Source organism: Peromyscus californicus, unplaced genomic scaffold (genome assembly GCF_007827085.1).
Source record: "Peromyscus californicus insignis strain IS unplaced genomic scaffold, ASM782708v3 Scaffold_8__1_contigs__length_139910024, whole genome shotgun sequence".
Lineage (NCBI taxonomy): Eukaryota > Metazoa > Chordata > Mammalia > Rodentia > Cricetidae > Peromyscus > Peromyscus californicus.
In genome coordinates, this window is record NW_026294606.1 from 104,829,639 (window position 1) to 104,852,418 (window position 22,780).

The 22,780-nt window shown below is 44.9% G+C and overlaps 1 protein-coding gene across 9 annotated transcripts; it reads right to left on the reverse strand.

The window, feature by feature from the left end:
- Window positions 1–3,680: 3,680 nt before the first annotated feature.
- On the reverse strand, window positions 3,681–21,373 carry Zfp90 (ZFP90 zinc finger protein). Of its 9 annotated transcripts, none has more exons than XM_052728358.1 (5): window positions 21,174–21,371; window positions 20,909–20,975; window positions 15,430–15,556; window positions 15,009–15,104; window positions 3,681–8,127 (listed from the first exon to the last, which is right to left on the reverse strand). In XM_052728358.1, exons 2-5 carry the CDS (start codon window positions 20,939–20,941, stop codon window positions 8,105–8,107), a joined length of 279 nt encoding a protein of 92 aa, XP_052584318.1. In that variant the 5' UTR covers window positions 20,942–20,975; window positions 21,174–21,371; the 3' UTR covers window positions 3,681–8,104. The 9 variants fall into 9 exon arrangements, with proteins under 9 accessions (XP_052584318.1, XP_052584316.1, XP_052584319.1 ...); XM_052728356.1 differs by lacking the exon at window positions 3,681–8,127 and adding an exon at window positions 8,138–8,804 and having other exon boundaries at window positions 21,174–21,373; XM_052728359.1 differs by lacking the exon at window positions 3,681–8,127 and adding an exon at window positions 8,969–9,679 and having other exon boundaries at window positions 21,174–21,370.
- Window positions 21,374–22,780: the final 1,407 nt, after the last annotated feature.

Below are 22,780 nucleotides of genomic sequence, written 5' to 3' on the forward strand. Positions count from 1 at the left end.
TCCTCTGACCTCCACACGTCCTTCCCCAAAAAATAATGCAATAAAAAATTTCAAGGACTTTGGCATTTATTTTAAGTGTCAGACAGTACTGACTCCACCATTATTAGCTACATATCTCCAGCCAAGCTATTTAACTCCTCCAGGTCTCAGTTTACCTACCTGTAAAGTGAGGTTCATGTTAATTTATTCATTGTGATAAGCAGCTTCTAAAATGATTCCTAATAATTGTGTGTGTTCACACCTTGTGAATATGAGCTGGACTTAGTGGTTCACTTCTAATACAACAAAGACTGGCTTGCCCACTTTCTACCGATGCTGTAGCAAACTGCCACAGGTGTGATGGTTTAAAATAATGCAGTCTAATCTCCAGCTTCGGGAACCACTCATTTAATTGGGTCTTCCTGAGCTACAATCAAGGATCCAGAGGGTTCCTCCCTCCCTCCATTCCTTCCTTCCATTTGCTTCCTTCCCCTTTTCCTTCTCTCCTTTTCAAACCCAGGACCTTGAACATCCTGGGCACACACCCTACCCATGACCTGTGTCTCCAGATGTGTGGCTTTGTTCCTTCCGGAAGCTCCAGGGAAGAATCTGTTTCCTTAGCTTGTCCATCTGATCTAGAGGCTGCTTGCATACCTTAGCTCAAGGTCCCTTCCTCCATTTTCCAAGTGCATCACTCCAACGCCCTTTCCCACCACCACACCTGTCACTGACTCTGATTCCCCTGGGCTTCCTCTTCCCCTTAGAAGGATCCTCACGACAACACTGAGCTCACCTATGCAGTCCAGAACACCCTTCCAATCTCACACTCCTTCAAAAGCAACCCACCCCCCTTGCCATGGAAGCCCACTTTACAAGTTGCGGCAATTATGTCAGGCACTTCTTTGAGGGAGAGGGTGTGGTGGAAATTAAGTCTGCCACTGTTGTAGAATATTATTTTCAGGTGTGTTACTTTTGTTTATGTTGCATTTGTTTAACCCTGAAGCTGTGTTACTGTGCCTGTCTAAAATACCTGATGGTCTAATAAAGAGCTGAATGGCCAATGATGATGCAGGAGTGAGAAATGGGCAGGGCTGGCAGGCAGAGATGATAAAAAGAGGAGAAATCTGGGAGGAAGAAAAAAGAACCAGTGAAGGAGGAGGACTCCAAGGGCCAGCCATCCAGCTATATAGCAAGCCACAGAATAGGAGTAAGATTTACAGAAGTAAGAGAATGGGAAAAGTCCAGAGAAAAAAGGTAGGTGGGATAATTTAAGGAAAGCTGGCAAGAAACAAGCCAAGCTAAGGCTGGACATTTATAACTAAGAATAAGTCTCTGTGTGTGATTTATTTGGGAGCTGGGTGGTGGGTTCCCCAAAAAGGAGTAAAAACAATAACATGCCACAGACAGGTACACTGCATTTGTAAATAGGCAATGAAAAGACAGTGGACTTTCTCTTGGGTGTTCTGTCTAACTTACCATTTTGGGGAAAGCTGTGACAAGAGGCAGCCATGGGGAGTGATCCATTTGGCTAAGAACTGATGTTTCCCACCAATGGCCAGTCACACACTCGACTGCCATCATGAGTAAACTCCGAAGTGGCTTCTGCACCCAGCCCTGGACAACAGCTGGATCTCAGCCTCAGGGATGGACTTGAGAGTGACCACACAGCTATGCAGCCCCCAGATTCCAGACCCTCAGAAATGGTGTGAGAGGAATTACCTGTAGCTGATGTTGCTAAGCTTGGGGTCATCTGTAATGGAATAATGGACAATTACCTTCATCGAGCATATATGTATTAAGTGACAGTGCTGGTTTGAAAGAAAATGGTCCCCAAAGGGAGTGGCACTATTAGGAGTTGTGGCCTTGTTAGGGAAGTGTGTCACTGTGGGGGTGGACTTTGAGGCTCTTTTGCTCATTTCCCTCAGTGTGACTTTCAGTTGACTTCCTGTTCCCTGAAAGATGTAGCACTCTCAGCTCTGGTACATCTGCTCGTATCCTGCCATGCTCCCCGCCATGGTGGTAATGGACTGAACATCTGAAATTGTAAGTGGGCCAACCCGACTTAATGTTTTCTTTATAAGAGTTGTCCATGGTGTCCCTTTGTGGCAACAGTAACCTTAACTAAGACAGTAACTATAACATGTGGTGAGTTTTATTTGATGTGTTGGAGAGGTAGCAGTGAATGGAGCTGAGAAAAATCCTTGTTCTTACAGAATTTACCAGAGGAGACGGATGGAAAACGCAGTAAATGGGTAATATAACATGTCAGAAGGTGGCAATATTTTCTAATTTTTTTTTTTTCTGTTTTGAGACAAGGACTGTGTTACCTTGGCTGGCCTTGAACTCACAGAGATCCTCCTCTCTATTCCTCCTAAGTGCTGAATTAAAGGTGAACGCCACCATGCTTGGTAAAGGTGACAATTTTTCTGAAGTAGAAATGTTGATGGAGGAATCAGCAGAGGCGGGCTTTGCTGGAAAGCTGGTATCTAAACAAAGACTTGAAGGTGAGGGCGGAAACCATCTTTGGGGGAGAATATTCCAGGTATAGAGAGCACCAAGTGCTAAGGACCTATGGAGTGTGCCTCGACTTGTTTTCTCTTTTGGGGTGGTGAAGATTTGTGGCACTCTTTATTGCTGTGTGCTGGGTCTCTTCCTCTCTGGCGTAGGACGGTAGGATGGGAGCTGCCGAGGGCGGCTCATCTCCTGAGGGTAGGTGAAGTTCCAGTATCATTTATAGGAGGGAAGAAAGATAAGAAAAAAATGAACTAAAATAAAATCCCGGAGGACGCTGGACAAAGCTCAGCTCTTGCTGTTGGACTCTCCGACTCTCCAGGAGACTCCAGAGCCCTCAGCAGTGCGCCTGCGCCCCCTGGTGGTCATCAGGAAGGCGCACTTAGCTGCCGTTGGGAGTGGGTAAGCCGCTCCCAGAAAGGTCTTCGGCCCGCACCTCCAAAGTTGTACCCTGTTCACTTGAGGTCCACACGTTTATTTAGGGTTTTTGTTTGCTCGTTTGTTTCGTTTGGGCCAAGCTGTCATATAGGTTTGCCTCAAGCTCACTACCTTAACCTCAGCAGCCCTGGAATTACAGGTGTGTTCCACCATGCTTGACCTAGGCCTGGGCACTTTAAAATGCACTTTTATGTTGGAGGTGCAGTGCTAAGTACTTTACAGGTACCCTCACTTAATCCTCTTGACAAGCCCTGTTGGGTGGGGCTGTGGCAGCTCCCATTTTACAGGAAGGGTGGGAGGAGCTAGCACAGCCAATGTCTTCTAACTCCAGGCCCACCTGTTTCTGAAAGGACAAAACCATGGCAAGAAGCATCTGAAAGTGCTGACCACAGCACATGTCATGCAACTGTTAGCTCCATGTGGGCTATTAATATGCCCACTTAACAGTAGGGGAAACTGAGGTACAGAGAACTTAGGGATTTGCCTCAGATCATACAGAGAGCCAAGAGTACCAAACAAGAACTAGAAACACTGGGGGCTGAAGAGATGGATCTGCAGTATTAACTTCCAGTGGATGGAGATCCCACTCCAAGCACCACATAACTGTCTGTAATTCTATAAGAGAGTGACCCGATGCCCTCTTCTGGCCTGTGTGGGCACCAGGGGCACACATGGGGCACAGACACATGTACAGACAACGCACCCATACAAATTTTTAAAAAGACAATAAAAGAGAAGCGGGAAAGCACTGGCAGCCTTGAACTTGTCCATTTGTTCTGTTCGTCAATGCTAAGTGTACACCTAGGAGGTGCTGAACCCTGTATGAGGTCAGGCATGCAGCAGAGAAAGAAAGAAAGCAGTGATGCTATTAACATGTAAGACACACAATGAGAGAACCTCATCTATTCACAAAATGAATCCCTGAAAGTAAGATCTTTAAGGAGTATGGCATGGTTCAAGATCAGCCCCAAAGAGATGTAAATGTGAACAGGTGACCCCTTCCAGGAAAGGAGGGAGACACCTTAAGTAAACACAAACATTTTCCCGTGAGACTCAGCAGCTGTAGCATACTGGTAAGTCCTGATTTAAGGCTTGGCTGAATAAACCACTTTCAAGGAAAGCAAGGGTGCTGCGTTCTCCTGAGATATTTAGAGAGGAGTAGCTTTGGGGAAGTGTACTGAAATCCCTATATGTGAAGAGGAGTCTGGCAACTTGGTATGACTTTGAGGGGATGCCTAGCAACAGTCACCTGCTGCCAGCTCTTCTTGCTCCAAACCTCTGGCCTGGCTGTGCAGCAGACTCCCAGGAGTGGCCATGCATGGCACTTGATCCCAGACACCACACTGGCCAGGCTGTTCCCTCTTACACAGGTTGTTAGGAAGCCCCAGGCTTGAGCCCTGCAGACCACTGTGGGAGAAGCGGTTACCCAGGAGGCCATGTGGTGTGGTCTTCAAGGATGACCCTGCTGTGCTGTGGCTGAGACTGTATTCACTGTATCCACTGTGGCGGAGCTCCATCACACACTTCCTCCCCCAACATACACTATTTTTTCAGCTTCTATAGGTAAATCAGCTTTTGATTACTAATGCCTGAGATAACCAACTTCAAGGGAGAAAAGCTTATTTCTGCTCTCGGTTTCAGAGGTTTTAGTCTATGCTTCCTGTTCTGTTGCTTTGGGCCTGTGGCATCACCGTGCATCATGACAGGTGCATGTCACAGAGGACTGATGGTCACTAGGAAGAGCTAGGAAGGGCTTGGGTCCCTCCAAAGGTATACTCCTAATGCTCCATTTCCTTCATTAAGCCCTGCTACCTAAAAGTTCCAGCACCTTCCAATACTGCCCCAGGCCTTCAATGCAGAGGCCTTTATGAGGCAATAAATAGTCACATTATAGCAATAGCCAAATGAGATACAAAAGAAAGAAGCATAGAGAAATGAACTTAAGGTTTTCATTCTCTCAATAATTATCCTTATTATTTGAACTACATCCTCCATGAAACATTGTCTGGATGTGTTTGAAGAAAGGATATAACTGGAAAAACTGAGTAAGAGTTTGAATAAACTAAAGGAGGTGATAGATTAGAAAAACAGTAGTGCCCTGAGACAGTTTTTTTTTTTTTTTTTGGTATAGTATTTCAAGACAAGGTTTCTCTGTGTAGTCCCGAGTGACCTGGAACTCACTTTGTAATCCAGGCTGGCCTTGAACTCAGAGATCCAACTGCCTCTACCTCCCGAGTGCTGGGATTAAAGCGTGTGCCACCATGCCTGGCCTGACAGTAGTTACTTTTCAATTAATAATTACTATTATTTATTTTGTTAAATTTCTCACTCTAGCCTAGGCTAACGTGGAAGTCATTTGTCACCTGGGATGGCCTCTAGCTCATATTCTCCCACCTCAGTCTCCGGAGTAGTGGGACTCCAGGTATGAACTCAGTGGTGTTTTTCATTAGTTTCAGCTAACAGAGTAATGTTGACAGGGTTTCATGTAGCCTAGGCAGGCTTTGAGCTCAGTGTGTAGCCAAGGTTGACCTTGGGCTCCTCATCCTCCCATTTCTACCCCCAAGTGCTGGGATTACAGGTGTATCACAACTCCCAGACTCAAAGGGTTGCAGTTTATTTATTTGAGTTTTAAGTGTATGAGTGTTTTGCTTGCATGTGTGTCTGTGCGCCACTTGCATGCATGGTGTCCACAAGGCTGAAGGAGTCAGATTCCTTCCCCTGGAACTGGAGTTACACCATATGTGTGCCAGGAATAAAACCTGGGTCCTCTGCGAGAGCAGCCACACTTTTAACTGCTAAGCCATCTCTCCAGGCCAACTAAGAGGATTTTTGATGACCTAGGCTTGTGACTCTTGGACCAGCAATATTACTATCACCTAGGAACTTTTTAAAAGGTTGTGTGTGTGCACGTGTGTGCTCATGGAAGCCAGAAGAAAGTGTCGGATTTTTGTGGTTGTAAGCTCTCCTACATGAGTGCTTAGAACCAAACTTAGGTCTTCTGGAAGAGCAGCAAGTGTTCTTAACCATGGAGCCATCTTTCCAGCCCTTTTGGGAACTTTATTAAACTATAAATCTCACCAGGCATGGTGGGCCGTAACCTCAGCAGTGACAGGGTGGAGGCAGGAAAATAAGTAGTTCAAGGCCATCCTAAACTACATTGTAAGTTTGAGACTAGCCTGAGTTACATAGGACCCTGTCTCCAAAAAAAGGTAGGGGGTGGGGCAGGGAAGACTGATCAATTGGAAAAGTACTTGCCATGCAAGCATGAGGCCTGATACGGATGCTCCAAACAGAGCTGGAGAGCTGAGCATGGCGGCACACACTGTATGTCCACTGCCGGGGAGGCTGGTACAGGAGGATCCTGGGGCTGACGCAGTCGGCTGAGCTGAATTAGTGAGTTCAATGAGACCCTGTACTGGCTGGTTGTGTGTCAACTTGACACAAGCTAGTCATCAGAGGAAGGAGCCTCAGTTGAGGAAATGCCTCCATGAGGTCCAGCTGTAAGGCATTTTCTCAACTAGTGATCAATGGGGGAGGGCCCAGCCCATGGTGGGTGGTGCCATCCCTGAGCCGTTGGTCCTGGGCTCTGTAAGGTGAGCTGAGCAAGCCATGGAAAGCAGGCCAGTAAGCAGCACCCCGCCATGGCCTCCAGGATCCTGGCCTGTTTTGAGTTCCTGTCCTGACTTCCTTCAGTGATGAGTAGCAATGCTGAAGTGTAAGCCTAATGAACCCTTTCCTCCCCAGCTTGCTGCTTGGTCGTGGTGTTCACTGCAGTAATAGGAACCTAAGAAGGACTCTGTCTTTAAAAAAAAAAAAAAGAGGCAGAGTGCCAGAGAGATGGCTCAATGGGTAACGGCGCTGCTACCAACCCTGACAATCTTAAATTGCATCCCCGGGACCCACACATAGGGGTTCGTAGAGAGCGGACTCCACAAGTTGTGGCATGTGAGCACTCAACACATCCACAGACCTGTCACCACTTCATCTCTACTTGTCACTGTGTTCCTCTGCCCCATAAGGACAGAGTTAGATGCAGCTCCTCAAATACAACATGGCTCTGGAGATGTCCCTAAGACTATACCTTTAGGCCAGGTGGTGGTAGCACATACCTTTAATCCCAGCACTTGGGAGGCAGAGGCAGGAGAATCTCTGTGAGTTTGAGGACAGCTTGATCTACAGAGCGAGTTCCAGGTCAGCCAAGGCTACACAGAGAAACCCTGTCATGGAAAAACAAAACAAAACTATACTTTTAGATGCTAAAAGCTATGCTTTTAGAGCTAGACAGTCCTGGGGTTAAATGATGAACCTGCCATGGACAGTACTCCAGGCAGTGATCTATGTAGATCTTCATAGCAATAGAACAGTAATGAAGACAGTGGGCAAAGAGCTTCCCCAGCACCTCTATCCAGCTGTGAGGATTAAACAAAACAGCAGAACAAGACTTAGGTCTTTCATGCAGTAACACTAATACATGGTAGTGATTTAATATCTTACCTGGCTGTGAACGAAGAACAGAGCAGTTAGCCCCTCTTTCTTGATGTGCTATCCTTTAATTTCAGTTAAGCTCTGAAAACGGATGACAAATGGACTCCCAGAAGGCTACTTATTGAAAGAACACAATGATATTAACAGGTATGCATGTCCTGTAGCCCCGAAAGGCCGGGTATTCATAAGTGCACGGTGTGTGACTGCTGGTGCTAGGAGAGCCCTCTGTTCAATTAACCACAAATGTATCCTGGATTTCCTTCCTGTCAATGGAGAGGTGCTGAAACTCAGTCATGGTTGGATAAAGGCCAGATTCCCTCCACATACCAACCAGCACTGTCTTTCTGGTCTTTTGGAACTGCTTTTTATAAACTTCAGTAACATTGGGCAACACTCAATTATTTATAATCCATGTTATTTCTTTAAACAGTCGCACATAAAGATCCCCCCAAATCAGTAGAAAGTTCCTGACAGGAGTCCTAACTGTTGAATAGGAGAGAATCTGAACAGAATTACCCACTGTCAAACTCTATCAGACAGCACCAGCATGGTCTTGACATTAACCGCTAAGCATGGAGCCATACACAAGATTTCTTTGAATGGCTACCAGCTTGGATGTGCCTATCAGCAAAGGAATGTCTTATTCATTTTGATTCACGGGTAATAGACTTATTGGGAGACACATCACATTTCAGCTCCCATGAATATTTATCCCTGTAAAAAAAAAAAAAAGTACGATGAATTCTTGAAAGCTACCTCATACCATACAGAATAAGAAATGTTAATGGATCTTGTCATCCAGTATGCAAAAAAGCTAAAGGAAAGTTTCACCAATTAGCCCCACTCACAACAATTAACATACCTCCCTGAAACTTATCATCAGGACTTGGAGGACTTAGGTATAATGTGAAAGGGATCAGTGTTTGTTGGGAGGCCCCAATTGTCAGAGGTGGCAGTCTACCATAGCTTAGCAGCTCCCCCAGGCTTGGCACAATATGGAGGACTCCCTACCAGTGGGGGCTTCCTGCTCTCTACCTAGCCTTATCTGGAGGATGTCTTTAGGCCTGGATGCCTGACTTATCTCAAAGATGACACAGTTCCCTGCAAATACTCTCCCTTGCTGCCATGGTAATTAAGTAACATGCTCTAGCTATTTTCATAGGGAAATGCTGCCACTAATCCAGCTATATGATAGGAGTGTGCCGCCTTATGTAAATTAGGTGATATCCCAGCTTGTCCCCATCCTTTATGTCTCCCCTCACTCTGGAGTAAAGTTGAGCTATCTCATTGAAGTCATGTCCTGGAAGGCTGTTTCTGCCGTGTTCACGGACCATCCAAAGCTCTGTCACCACTTCTACTCCTTTGTTCTTGTGCACTGGTGTCCAATGGACCTCGAGGAAAAAGGGAACCCCACAAATGTTCAGTTATTCCAAATTCATCTGCACTGCTGTTAAATGAACCAAAAAAAGGTTCTGGAAATTCCTTCAGGATAGCTAATTAGAAATACCAAGGAAGCGTATCTCATGGTTTGCTAACAGAAGAGAACAGAGCTAACGTGGTTTTTGAAATGGCAGTATACTTTCTTTGCACACAAAAAGGACCAAAAAATGCTGTTTCTGTAAATGGAATCAAAGAGAAAGTTCATGGCTGTGGCTAATTAGGTTTATACTTCTCTATAGTAAATTAACTTGGCAAAAAGAGAAAAAAGGAAAAGACAGGGACAGTGACAGAGGGGTGGGGTGGGAGGTAGTGGAGAGGAAGGTTTGATGTCATACTTTTTCAAGCAGTGCCATGAAAAGCACAATGAAATGACACCAGCTGAAGGTGTAATTATAGCTGAGAAGGGTGTGCATGTGACCAGTCCATTTTCAGTTTCTGCTAATCTTTTGCTTTGTCTTACATCTGTGGTAAATTTGCATATTCTTTGTTGCCTATTATGTCTTAAGGCACTCCAAAATGTCCAACCCGTGGGAGTTGACAAAACGTTTGGATATCTATTTTAACATTTTTACTTTAAAGCCCTCTGAATTTCAAAATACCTTTCCATAGCAATGGGATGAGGCCCAGGAACCAGGAAACCAGCATTTCCCATTCCTCTTTGCTATTACAAGTTCTATCCTACTGTGCAACCAAGTTCAGCTTTCATTCCTCTCCCTCTGTCCAGTGAAGTGGTTGGGATAGCTGTTTTACTTCGAGTGGTGAATTCTTGGAAACAAACTGATTTCCACAGTTTCAAGCTTCACGTAAGCGTTTCAGTCATGTGAAACTGTAAAGTAATATTTAAAATGAGTTTGGGCCATACTATGAGTTTCCTTTAAGGTTGTCAACAGTAGAATTTACATACCAAGCTGTCAAAACTTGGTGATTTCAGACACACATAGTCAAAAGCCTTAGCAAGATCGTATTATTTCTAAATGGCTACATGTGTAGTTTTACAGGAAGCCTGTAATCAAATACAAAAGAGCGGCTTTTATTTGTTTAAAAATCCAATGGCACAGTTTCTTCCATATGCAGCATACAGAAACATAGTTATATTCTCAGACTTTCAGAATCCTGACACTGGATTGGAACAGTATTTTAGACAAAGCTTCCTATCCATTCCACAATTTTAGGTTTCCTACGGTTTATTTCGTGTATGAATTCTCTGGTGTTTAGTAAGAGCTGTGCTCCTACTGAAGTTTTTCCCACATTCCTTACAAGCATAGGGTTTTTCTCCCGTATGAATTCTCTGATGATCATGCAGGTTGGTTTTCTTCCTAAAGGCACGCCCACATTCACTACATTCATAGGGTTTCTCTCCAGTGTGAGTTCTTTCATGCTGAATGAGGGATGAACTCTGACTGAAGGCTTTTCCACAGTCAACACATTCATAGGGTTTCTCTCCAGTGTGGGTCCTCTCATGTTGGGTAAGTGACGAGCGTCGACTGAAGGCTTCTCCACATTCATTACATTCATAGGGTTTTTCTCCAGTATGAATTCTATGATGCTCTATAAAACTTGTACTTCTTTTAAAAGCTTTTCCACATACATTACACAGATAGGGTTTTTCTCGAGGATGAGATACAGACTGCTGACTAAAGGCCTGTTCAGAGTCATAGGAATTCTCTCCAGCATGGATCCTCTGATGGTCAGTGAAGTCTGTAATGTGACTGAAGTCTTCCCCACAGTCATTACAATGGTATGATTTTACTTCAGTAAGTGCACTTTCACCTTGAATAAGAGATGTGTCAGGCTCGAAAGCCATGCTGAAGTTAGTAATTTGGTAAGGTTTGCCTCTTTTATGAATCCTCATATGCTTATACAGGGATGGGCTCTGACCAAAAGCCCTCCCACATATGCTACATTCAAAAGGTTTCTCTCCAGTATGAGTCCTCTCATGTTGGACAAGGGAAGAACACCTACTGAAGGCTTTCCCACACTCCTTACATTGGAAGGGTTTCTCTCCACTATGTGTGACCTCATGTTGAGTGAGGGATGTGCCATGTCTGAATGCCCTCCCGCAGAGATTACATCGATAGGGCTTTTCCCCAGTGTGAATTCTCTGGTGTTGAACAAGAGAGGAGCTACGCTGGAAGGCTTTCCCACAGAGACTGCACTGGTAGGGTTTCTCTCCTGTGTGTGCGTTTTCATGCTGACCTAGGGATGAGCTGTGCCTGAAGGCCTTTCCACACACATTACACTCAAAGGGCTTTTCCCCAGTGTGAATTCTCTGATGTTCAGTAAGCTGTGTTTTCCAGAGGAAGGTTTTCCCACAATCAGTACATTCATGATGTTTCCTTCCAGAATAAACTCCTTGGTCTGCACCATTGGGACAAGCATCATCTTTATGAATTTTTTCATGTTTATTAAGTGATGATCTGTGAATAAATGCTTTCCTACATTTATCACATTTATAAGGCTTCTTTTTTGCAAGGATACTACTCCGAGTACCTAATTCTGAGTTATATTCCAAGTTATTTCCAAGTGTTTCACATTCAGTGGGCCTTATACTTGAAGGAATGTCTAGTTGTGGAACCAAGTCTGTGCTCAATCTAGAGTCTTCATCAAATTTATTTTGCTCAACATTTTTCCCTAGAGTGGTTATTTTTTTCTGGGAAGATGCCTCTGGCCCCAGATGTCTCCGCCAACTTTCCTGGTGCCTCTGGATATTGTCATCCCAGATATCTCCTAATGTGGCATGTGACAGAATATTTGTACTGTGGGATACTTCAGATTTGCCCTGCTGAAGACTCGATGACTTGGTGTCAGGCTTGGTCTTCCAGTCTAAAAGAAATATAAAGTGGAAAAGTTCCCAAATTCCTTCCAGTTCAAACAAAATGCTACAGTACAGAGGAGAAAAATGAGATAGAAATTATGCATGACTATTCTGGAATTGATCCTTTGGTCTGTGCAGAAGTCTTAAACTGCAGGAAGGAAAGAGAGGTGCCAGTGACTATTTCAGATCCAGAGTGTCTGTCACATCCAGAGAATGAGGAGAGCCCATGTAAGTGGGTGAGTTTGACAGGAAACAAAATAATAAAGGAGCCTAAGTGTGTGAGGTTCGGATACAAGCAAAATAGAACCATATTCTATCTTGCAGGTTTCCATGTTTCCTGTCCACTTTATGGGATATAACAACAACAAAAAACCCTACTTTTCTAATACATCAATTTTATAATTACTTTAAAACTGATCTCATCATTTCTTTACAGTTACCTATTAGACACCAAGCTTCTAAATACTGCAGAGAAAAATCTTTGGCCAAGGATCTACTGAAAAGATTCTTTGACATACTTGGAGGCCACACACTACACTAAAAATGGAGAAAAAGTAATGTTTCAGAAAGCAGTTATTTTGCCCTTACAACTCGGAGTAAGTAGTTCCAGTCTATCCAAGCTCTGATTCTGTAGCAATCATCTCTCTTTTGTGTGTGTGTTTTTTTAATGTGTGTGATGTATGTATGTATTTTTTTTTTTTTTTTTTAAAGATTTATTTATTTATTTTATGTATAGTGTTCTGTCTGCACATATCCCTGCAAGCCAGAAGAGGGCGCCAGATCTCATTACAGATGGTTGTGAGCCACCATGTGGTTGCTGGGAATTGAACTCAGGATCTTTGGAAGAACAAGCAGCGCTCTTAATCTCTGAGCCATCTCTCCAGCCCATATGTATGTATTTTTGAAATAACATTTACTGCCAGGTAAGTCTTTAACCCCAGCACTTGGGAGACAGAGGCAGGAGGATCTTTGTGAGCTTGAGGCCAGCCTGGGCTACATAGCAAGTTCTAATAAAATAAAATAAAGTTGCATTTATTCTGTGTGTGTGTGTGTGTGTGTGTGTGTGTGTGTGTGTGTGTGTGCGTGCATCAGAGTACATGTGTAGTGGTCAGAGGAAAAGTTGCTCTCTGTGTGTGTGTGTGTGTGTGTGTGTGTGTGTGCGTGCATCAGAGTACATGTGTAGTGGTCAGAGGAAAAGTTGCTCTCTCTCTGTGTGTATGTGTGTGTGTGTGTGTGTGTGTGTGTGTGTGTGTGTGTGTGCATCAGAGAACATGTGTAGTGGTCAGAGGAAAAGTTGCTCTCTCTCTGTGTGTATGTGTGTGTGTGTGTGTGTGTGTGTGTGTGTGCGTGCATCAGAGAACATGTGTAGTGGTCAGAGGAAAAGTTGCTCTCTGTGTGTGTGTGTGTGTGTGTGTGTGTGTGTGTGTGTGTGTGTGTGTGCATCAGAGAACATGTGTAGTGGTCAGAGGAAAAGGTGAAGGAGTAAATTCTCTCCTCCCACTATGTGGGTCTCGGGGATCAAACCCAAGCGATCAGACTTGGCAGCAAGTGTCTAACCTGCTGAACTATCTCACTGGCCTGTTTAGTTTTTGAGACAGGGCTCTCATTGAACCTGGAGCTCGCTGATTTAGCCAGACTGGCCAGCCAGTAAGTTCCAGGGATCCATCAGTTTCTCCGTTCTCTCACCTCCAGCCAGTGCGGGGTTCCAGATGTCTGGCTCTTTCATGGCTTTGGGGATCTAAACTGAGGTCCTCATGTTTGAAAGCAGGCTTTTAACTAGCTGAGCCATCTCCCCAGCCCCCAATCACCTCTTTCTCTAAGTTTTTTAAAAAACCTTTTAAAAGATTTATTTATTTTATGTGTTTGAGTGTTCTATCTGCATGTATGTGCACTGTGTGTGCCCGGTGCCTACTGAGGTCACAAGAGGACATCAGATCCCTTATAGCTGGAGTTACAGACATCTATGAACCACCATGTAGGTGCTGGGACTGAACCTGGGTCCTCTGCCAAGAGCAAGTGCTCTAACTGCTGAGCCATCTCCCCAATCACTTCTTTTGACCAAGGAGTTATTTCAATCAACAGATGTATTCCTAAGTCTGTTTTTTACCACAGAATACTAATACTAGATAACACATCAATTTTTAGAGACTATGGGTTGGAAGGGTGAATGCACTTATCAAAACCAACAGGACTGAGCCGGGCAGTGGTGGTGCAGGCCTTTAATCCCAGTACTCAGGAGGCAGAGACAGGCGGATCTCTGTGAGTTCAAGGCCAGCATGGTCTACAGAGCGAGATCCAGGACAGGCACCAAAACTACTCATAGAAACACTATCTTGAAAAACAAAAAACAAAAAAACAAAAAACAAAAGAAAGAAAGAATAAAACCAACAGGACTGTACATATAAGTGTACATTTTAGTGTATACAACATTTACTTAAAAAAACAAAAACTGGCCGGGCGGTGGTGGCGCACGCCTTTAATCCCAGCACTCGGGAGGCAGAGCCAGGCGGATCTCTGTGAGTTCGAGGCCAGCCTGGACTACCAAGTGAGTCCCAGGAAAGGCGCAAAGCTACACAGAGAAACCCTGTCTCGAAAAACCAAAAAAAAAAAAAAAAAAAAAAAAAAAAAAAAAAAAAAAAAAAGAAAAAATACTCTCTGGCTTCTGAACACCTTGCTTTTTCAAAACTCTAACATGCTTCTTCCTTCGTTTGTTTGTCTGTCTGTTTGTTTTTTCAAAACAGGTTTTCTCAAACTGCCCTGGCTGTCCTGGAACTCGATTTGTAGACCAGGCTGACCTTAGACTCACAGAGATCCTCCTACCTCTGCCTCCCGAGTGCTGAGATTAAAGGCGTGTGCCACCACTGTCTGGTTAATATGCTTCTTTTTAAATAATGAAGGCAATGTTGAGTCCTGTGGAATGCATGCTTAGAACAGTGTTGTGAGGCTAGGACCAAGATTCATCTTACATTAACCTGTTTTTCGGTTTTGCTTTGTTTTGAGACAGGATCTCACTATGTAGCCATGACTGGCCTGGAACTCACAGAGATCCACCTACCTCTGCTTTCTGGATGCTGGCATTAAAGGGATATGGTAGGGCTGACTTCTCTCTTAAGAGACAGTATAAAGCTGAGTGTTATGTGCCTGTAATTGCAGCACTTCAGTATCTTTTCCCCAAAGACTTACCGCCAGCAAGAAGGAATACATGACGGGAGAAGAGAGACATGCAGAGTCACTCAGAAATGGCTTCAGCTTCCTCTGCAGGTCGGACAGCTCCCATGCCTGTTAGAAGCTGTGCTACTGTCTACACTGATTCCCATGAGCAGAATTTTTACTCATTTACCTGGACAGAAAGGTCTTTGGATTTCTCTCTCTGATATCCATGGCTCCTCTCCTTGCTCCAATTTGAAGATCACCTCTGGCTTGGTCACTTGACACCCTGCTCATGGGTAAATACACAAGATTTGGGTGTTTGAGCAAGAAGACAAAGAGCCTTCCTATAAGTCAGTACTAGTCTTTGATCCTCAGGAACTCTGAAGAGAAGAAAAGGCACAGCTTAAGGAGTTATGCTAGCAAAGTCCCCTTTTCTACGTCTTTAAAATGATCTTTCAGGCTCAAACCCCTGGAAAGTTGACTCCCCAAAGCACAGGCACCAAGCCCTGGACTTCCTCTCAGTTACCTAGGCTGCATGCACCAAACCTTAGCAACTGAAGAAGGAAAATTCGGCAACATGTGAGACAGCGGGGGACGTTGTCCCTCCTTACCAAGAGAAACCAGGTGGCTGTAGTTCTCCAGCATCACATCCCTGTATAAGATCCTCTGCGCAGGGTCTACGTGGTACCATTCTTCTTGGGTGAAGTCCACAGCCACATCTTTGAATGTCACTGACTCCTGTGGGATCACAATCCCGCTCAAGTAGGAATCAACTCCATGAATGCTCCTCTCAAAGTCTGGGAACTGACCTTGGGATCATGTGTTTGCTGCTCAAAGGGGAAATGTTTGGTTTTATAGGCTGATTTTAAAGCATCTAGTCTATCTAACAGGAAAGTCAAAGGGGAAATTGATCCCACAATCCTGCATATACTATTCTGTCTGTTTTTTCCTCTCCCACCTTTCTCCAGGGTCTCATGTAGCCTGGGCTGCCTCAAATTCAATAGGTGGCTGAGGGTGGTCCTGAATTCCTGATGCTTTTGCCTTTGCCTCCCATGGGCTAGGACTGCAGGCCTACACTACCATGCTCAGCTCACAACTTGCATTTTCATTCATCTGTCTTGCTGCTTTCCTTCCAAACTAAACCCTTTACAGTTGCTCATTCCTCACTGCTTTCTTTCCTTGCTTTGTTACAAATTCAAACATGGAGATACAGGAGTGAAAAAAAAATGACAGCCTTCACCCTCCTAGTCCTCTTTATCCCCCGATACAATCATTCTCAACAGTTGGTGTGTATACTTAGAAGTCTTCTGTCCATGTTTTACACATATACTACAGGTATGCTTTATGAAACATCACACATATTGCTCTACAAATTGCTTTAATTTACTAACTTTTAAAAAATATTTGTTTATTTATGTGTGTGTATCTGAGGGTATGTATGGAGGAGCCCATGGAAGTCAGGAGAGGGCATCAAAGCCCCTGGAACTGTGTTATAGGCAGTTGTGAGCAGCCTTGTGGGTTTTGGAAACTGAACCTGGGTCTTCTGCAAGAGCAGGAAGTGCTCTTAACTGATGAACCGTTTCTCCAGGCCCTACTCATTTACTAATTTTGAGACAATCTCGTGTATCCCAGGCTGATCTCAAACTCACTATGTGGTCAAGGTTGAACCACAAATTCTTCTGTTTCTACTTCCCAAAAGTAGGACTACAGGCATGCACCACTACATCTAGTTTCTGTGGTGCTGGAATGGAAGCCAGGGCTTGGTGCATGCTAGGTAAGCATTCTACCAACTGCCTGAAACCAACAGCATCCCACTGTACTATAAATTCAAGCATCCTCCCCCAAACACTACTCTGCAGGCCAAAGCTACACCCAATCTTGCTGGTCCTTGAGGATATCAAGCTTGTATAATAACCATAAGATAGATGATAGACTTCAAAGCCTCAGTATTATAATGAGGCTGAATATCTCATTAGTAATTTAAAGATACTGATTATAAATAGAAGTGATAATATTCTGGATATACTGGGTTAAATCATAGGCATGACTTTAGATTAAATTTTACCTTAATTTTACATCATGGCTAAATGACAACATGTTTCTTTTGGATGATTCTAAGAGACATGTACATTCTTGCGCTCACAGATAAGCACTAGGGGAACCAGGAATGTTAAATACTCAGGGCTGATGCTGGGCAGTGGTGACACATGCCTTTAATTCCTGCACTTGGGAGGCAGAGGCAGGCGGATCTCTGAGTTCGAGGCCAGCCTGGTCTACAGAATGAGTTCCAGGACAGCCAGGGCTACACAGAGAAACCCTTTCTCCAAAAACAAAACACCAAAAAACCAAAAACATGCAGGGCTGTCTCTTCCAAAGGAGAGATGTATAACTATTTTTCCACCCAAAAGGCTGAGAGCAGATGTGGTCAACAGCTTGGTGAATGGATCCTCCCCCCGAACTTTATCAGAGCTTGTTTCTCTCAGTCAATCTAAAGCTTGCTATCTTCCTCCAGACACATCCTGAACCTGTTTCCTCAGTTAATATAAGGACCTATCTTTATGGAAGATGTCACTTGTACTTTACAAAGAGTTTTGATGTAGTCATGTCTTCAGCTTTGTTATGTACACAGGTTTGAGTTAATTATCACCAAGAAATTTTTTCACCAATTTGTGCTGTGCTTACATATGCCTAAAATAAGCTACTCAGGGTCAGACTCTTGAAGTTTGAACCAACACCAACTACTGTGTTAGTATTCTGACCTGCCCCTTAGCGACCTGCCCAGCACCCTGATGTTAAGTCCCCTTTAAAAAAGAAAACTCCCCCTCCCCCCATTCCCATGAGGCGTGCAACCTCACCCCCTCTCTCCCCACTTCTCTCACTCCCTCTTTCCTCATCTTTCTATCTTTCTCTTATAATAAACTCATTTCCATGTGGATGCAGTGCCGGGGGTGGTGGTGGTGATGAGTGACTGTCCATGTGCCGCAGCCCACCCCGAATCTACCCAGCATGTTTCCCTCACCCACGGGGCACCTTGGTCCGGCCAGCCAGGGCCCCTGCAAGCAGCATCATTACATACTGAGTTGCACTGAACTGAACTGCCTTTTTCTGCCTCTTATGCATCAACAATCTGCTGGCCAACTGCTGTGTTTGCAAAGACACAGACAGATGATGATTTTCTACATTATCTAGATCTCTACTTCCTACTGTTCTCTCTAGGTTACTGAATCACCTTCTCTCAAACTTTGCCTCCTGTCACATGCCTCCTGCTTCTGTCACATGGACTCCTTGCCTTTTAACTTGACTCTCTTGTGTCTCTTTGCTTTGTACATCCTTACCATAATGCACTGCCTGCCCCCAGCTCTACAGAAAAGACTCCTAGCCATCATCCTAGAACTTGCTCAATGTTCCTTCCCAAGTTCATTATCCACAGGTCTTCCCAGACCATGTTCAGTTTATGAAGTGATGCTAACCCAGGGTTTGTACATGCATTCTACCAACTGAACTATATTTTTGGACCCTAAAAACGGATTTTATAATGTCTTTATAAAAAGACATTATTAGAATTTTTTACAGATTTATTTATTATGTACACAGTGTTCTGTCTGCATGTACGCCTGCATGTGAGAAGAGGGTACCAGATCTCATTATAGATGATTGTGAGCCACCATGTGGTGGCTGGGAATCGAACTCAGGTCCTCTGGAAGAGCAGCCAGTGCTCTTAACCTCTGAGCCATCTCTTCAGCCCCCATTATTAGCATTTTTAATCTAGACTGAACTTGATTATATGATACATATAGCAACTACAATTTATAGTTTACTGTTAATTTTAAAATTATTTTATTTGGCTGGGCAGTGGTGGTGAACACCTTTAATCCCAGCACTTGGGAGGCAGAGGCAGGTGGAGCTCTGTGAGTTTGAGAACAGCCTGGTCTACAGAGCTAGTTCTAGGACAACCAAAGCTACACAAAGAAACACTGTCTCAAAAACAAACAAACAAACAAACAAACAAAACCAACCAAACAAAAAACCTGAGAGGATGACAGGGTTGCATCCATCGTAGAGAGGGGACAGCAGGCTTTTGGACAAACTATTCTAAGAACCCACCAGAGGATGTGCTGCCCCTCCACCTCTAGACCTAGACAATTAGGAGCGGCACAAAAAACAAGTTCCAGACATTTCCTGCCATAACCTAAAGGATATGATATAACATAACTGGCATAATAAACAAAGCACCTAATATATCTTGTGAGATGTTTTCTGCTGCTATAGATTGTATACCATAGCTGTCAGAGGGAATGACTTTCCTGCAGATAAAAATGGGATATCTAACTATCAGTGGATAGGTCTGCTGAAAAAAAAAATAGATACAATAAAATATATTGCTAGAGGATATGGCAATTTCCTTGCAGCTGCAACTCTCCAATCAGTTCAAACCAAGCATCTCTAACTTGAAGTAAGCACTTCAAGCACTGAGCTTCTAACTATAGAGCTGGAATTCCCCCAGATCCCCTACCCTAACCATTGTAGAAACCCTGCTTGATTGCTACTCAGGGTCTCCCTGCTCAGCTGCTGCATCAGATAGACAGAGAGACCCAGGTTAACTCGTAACAATAAAAAGACTCTTTGCTTTTGCATCAGATTGGGTCTTTTGGTGGGCTTTGGGGGACTCTGGGTATAAAAAAACAACAAAACAAAAAAAATTATTCTATTATGTGTCTGTGTGTGGGTATTATGAAGAACTAACATAGATAGCTCAATAAAGGCCCATATTATATTCCCCCAAACCTTCCCCTTTGCAACAATTATCCAATCTTGTCAGACTATGAAATCAAACTTCAATTAATGGGATGAGTTGCAGTGGGCACCTACGTAAGGAATGAGACAGAAGCCATCTTGGCAAATTGTGCTTGTTAGCTTTGTTTGGGATTGAGAGCATCATTTTTGGAAAGTACACTGCCTTGCCAAGCTTCTTTCACCTTGTGTGATCCTTCGTTTCTCAGTTCCTTGAGCTGCGATTTTTCTTTCCCCCTCTCCTCTATTTCTAATAGTATGGTCACATGAATGCAGGTACCCAAGCCAGAGACATCCCACCCCCTTGGAATGAGATTACAGGGTGGTTGTGAGCTCGCTGGCATGGGTGTTGGGAACTGATCTGTTCTCTGCAACAGCAATGTGTGCTTTTACAGTATGTGCTCACAACTGGTGAGCCATCTTTCCAGCCTATCTTTATTTTCCCCGGAGGTGCTGGGAACTGAACCTAGGACCTCACATATGCTAGGCAAGCGATCTCAGCTATATACCTAGTTCTTACCCTTAATTCTAAAAAGAGTGCAAATCAGTCTGGTGTTTGTTTGTTTGTTTTTTGTTTTTCAAGACAAGGTTTCTCTATATAAGAGCACTGGCTGTCCTGGAACTCGATTTATGGACCAGGCTGGCCTTGAACTCACAGAGATCTGCCTGCCTCTGCCTCCCGAGTGCTGGGATTAAGGGCCTGAGCCATCATGCCCAGCACAAATCAACCTCTTATTAATTAACCTGAAGCTTGGAATACTAAGGGTGGGCACTATTATACATCTGTTAAAGAAAAAAAGAAAGAGGAGCAATAGGGGCAAGAAAAACTCGGAGCTAGTCGGTCCAGGTTTAGCTGTGATGGCAGTCTCAAGACTCAGCACATCCAACCCTCACCGGCCTCTTCCTCTGACCAGGGCTTGTCTGCTCCCCCTACTGTCTCTTTTATGGCCAGAGGATGGGAAGCAGGGACGTCTGGCCTCACTTTCTACTTACTCTCTTAATTCCTCACTTAAGAGTTCAAAGAACCCGCACAGCAATGAAGACTCACTGTCCACAATCCCAATGCAGTCAATTCCTCACAAGATCGCACTTCCCTGGTCCCCTCTCGTTAACCAAACAGCTCCATCGTTTCAGGAATCCCGCTCCAGTCAGGTCTGGGCACTCTGAGAGATGTTTTCCCTAGACTAGGAGACTCCAAGCCATCAAAACTAAGAATTTCCAGAACAATAACTGTCCCGTACACGTCCCCGGGGTCTCGCAGGGTGGGATGCTCCGGGCGGTGAAGAGGGCTCGGCTCACCTGGGGCGTGGCCGTCGGAGGCCTCGGGGCCATTCCTGCCTCAGGGTGTGCTGGCTACGGTCCCGGGCTGAGGAGAGAGGACAGGATCCACTCACCCGCTACCCCGCGGCCCCACCCCTCCAGCCCAAACGGCGGGGAGGAGCCCGCCTCCGCCTGCTGCTCCCCCAAGGCCAAATGAAAGGCCCCGCCGCCTCCGGCCAGTCCCTCCGGCCACGCCCAGTCCGCCCGCAGGATGATGGGCGAGGCCAGGAGGCCAGCCTCCTACCCACGGCACCCGGAATCACCGCCTCCGGGGCTTCGGGATCCGCGACCTCGGGTCCGCCCCTCTAGCGCCCGCTGCAGTCTCTGTTCTCCGCCGTGCTGTCCTGCGTTAGGGGCCAGCTTCGCAAACCGGCCTCCGCCACAACAGGGCTGGACAATGGCCACAGCGGCGGGCGCAGAACCTCAAGTGCGCCTGCGCACACGGAGCCTCGCGCCCGCCCAGGAACTACAATTCCTGGTTTATCCTTGCGCGCTCTCCCTGCAGAGGTGCTCTGCTCCCTAGTGGGCGCTGTACTAAGAGCTCGAGAAAGCGGGCAGTGTAGGTTCAAAGTGTTCCTTTTGAGTGTGTGTGTTGACTCTTCCGGAGCTGCTAGAATTTCGCCTCATCCGTCTTTCTCCCAGATCATCCCACTTCTTTTTTTTCTTTCTTGTTTGTTTTGTTTTTGGAGACGGGGTTTCTCTGTGCAGCCCTGGCTGTCCTGGAACTCACTCTGTAGACCAAGCTATCCTGGAACTCACAGAGATCCTCCTGCCTCTGCCTTCGGAGTGCTAGGATTAAAGGTGTTTACCACCACTTCCGGCCCGCACTTCTTTTTTTTTCAAAGATCTTGATTGAGGTATAATTTCTAGACCATAACATCATAAAGATGAACTCTTTTTTGTAAGGCACACACCTATAATCAATCCTCTAGCACCCAACTGGCTGGAGGATCCAGCGTTCAAGGGCATCCTCAACTGTGGTTCAAGGCCAGCCTGAGCTACAACAGACTCAGTCTTAAAAGGCCAAAATAAAGAAATAACTAACACATGAATGAAGTGTACAATTCAACAAATTTTAGTACATGTAGAGAATTACACAACCATCAATCTAGTCTCCTATTTGAACATTTTTATCAGCCACAAAAGAAAAACTATGCACATTAATAACCATTCCCTAGTCCTACTCCCACTACCTCTCAATCCTGGGTAACCTCTGACCTGTGTTACTTCTGTAACCATTCTGCCTCTTCTGAAGGCCTCTCCACCAACCCAAATTAAACCGAATCAGACCGAATTAATCACCGGGGTAAAGTGCTCCCGGGTAATTCCCAGCCCCTCAGAGCAGAGACAGGGACAAGAGACCTGAAGAACCACTGTCTGTTTTCGGGAATGCAGCTTATATCCCCTGTGGGAGTGGTCTTGCGCCTCTCTGGGAGAGGAGCTGTGTTTGGCGGGCTTTGAAGGGGCAGGTTTAGGGAAAGAGATAAGGGAGGGAAGTTGAGGTGGATCTTCCACCAGAACATTCCAGACTCTTTGGATATAGGGATGCCAGGATGCCAGGGGTTGAGGTGGAACTCCCACTCAAACACTGATATTTCCTATGAATGGGATTAGGCAGCATGGAGTTTTATGATTGGCTTCTTTCAATTATCAAAGTGGTTTTGAGTTCATTCACATTATAGAACTTATCCATATTTCATTCTTATTTTATGCTTAATGGGAGATTTGACTGAGCATACCCTATTCATTCATCAGTTGGTGGCATTTGAGCTGTTTACATTGTGGGATTTTATGTTTTTATCTTAAAAGCAACATTACTGTGGGTGTGTACATACTTTTATGGGGTGCTGT

Excerpts from the sequence above, each read along its gene's own strand:
- Zfp90 (XM_052728352.1), bottom strand. The coding sequence starts at position 20,941 with ATGGCCCCGAGGCCTCCGACGGCCACGCCCCAG. Across the intron at positions 15,557-20,908 it reads CTCCGACGGCCACGCCCCAG|GAGTCAGTGACATTCAAAGA; the intron begins GTGAGCCGAGCC and ends GTGATCCCACAG. Across the intron at positions 15,105-15,429 it reads CAGCCACCTGGTTTCTCTTG|GGTGTCAAGTGACCAAGCCA; the intron begins GTAAGGAGGGAC and ends ACCCATGAGCAG.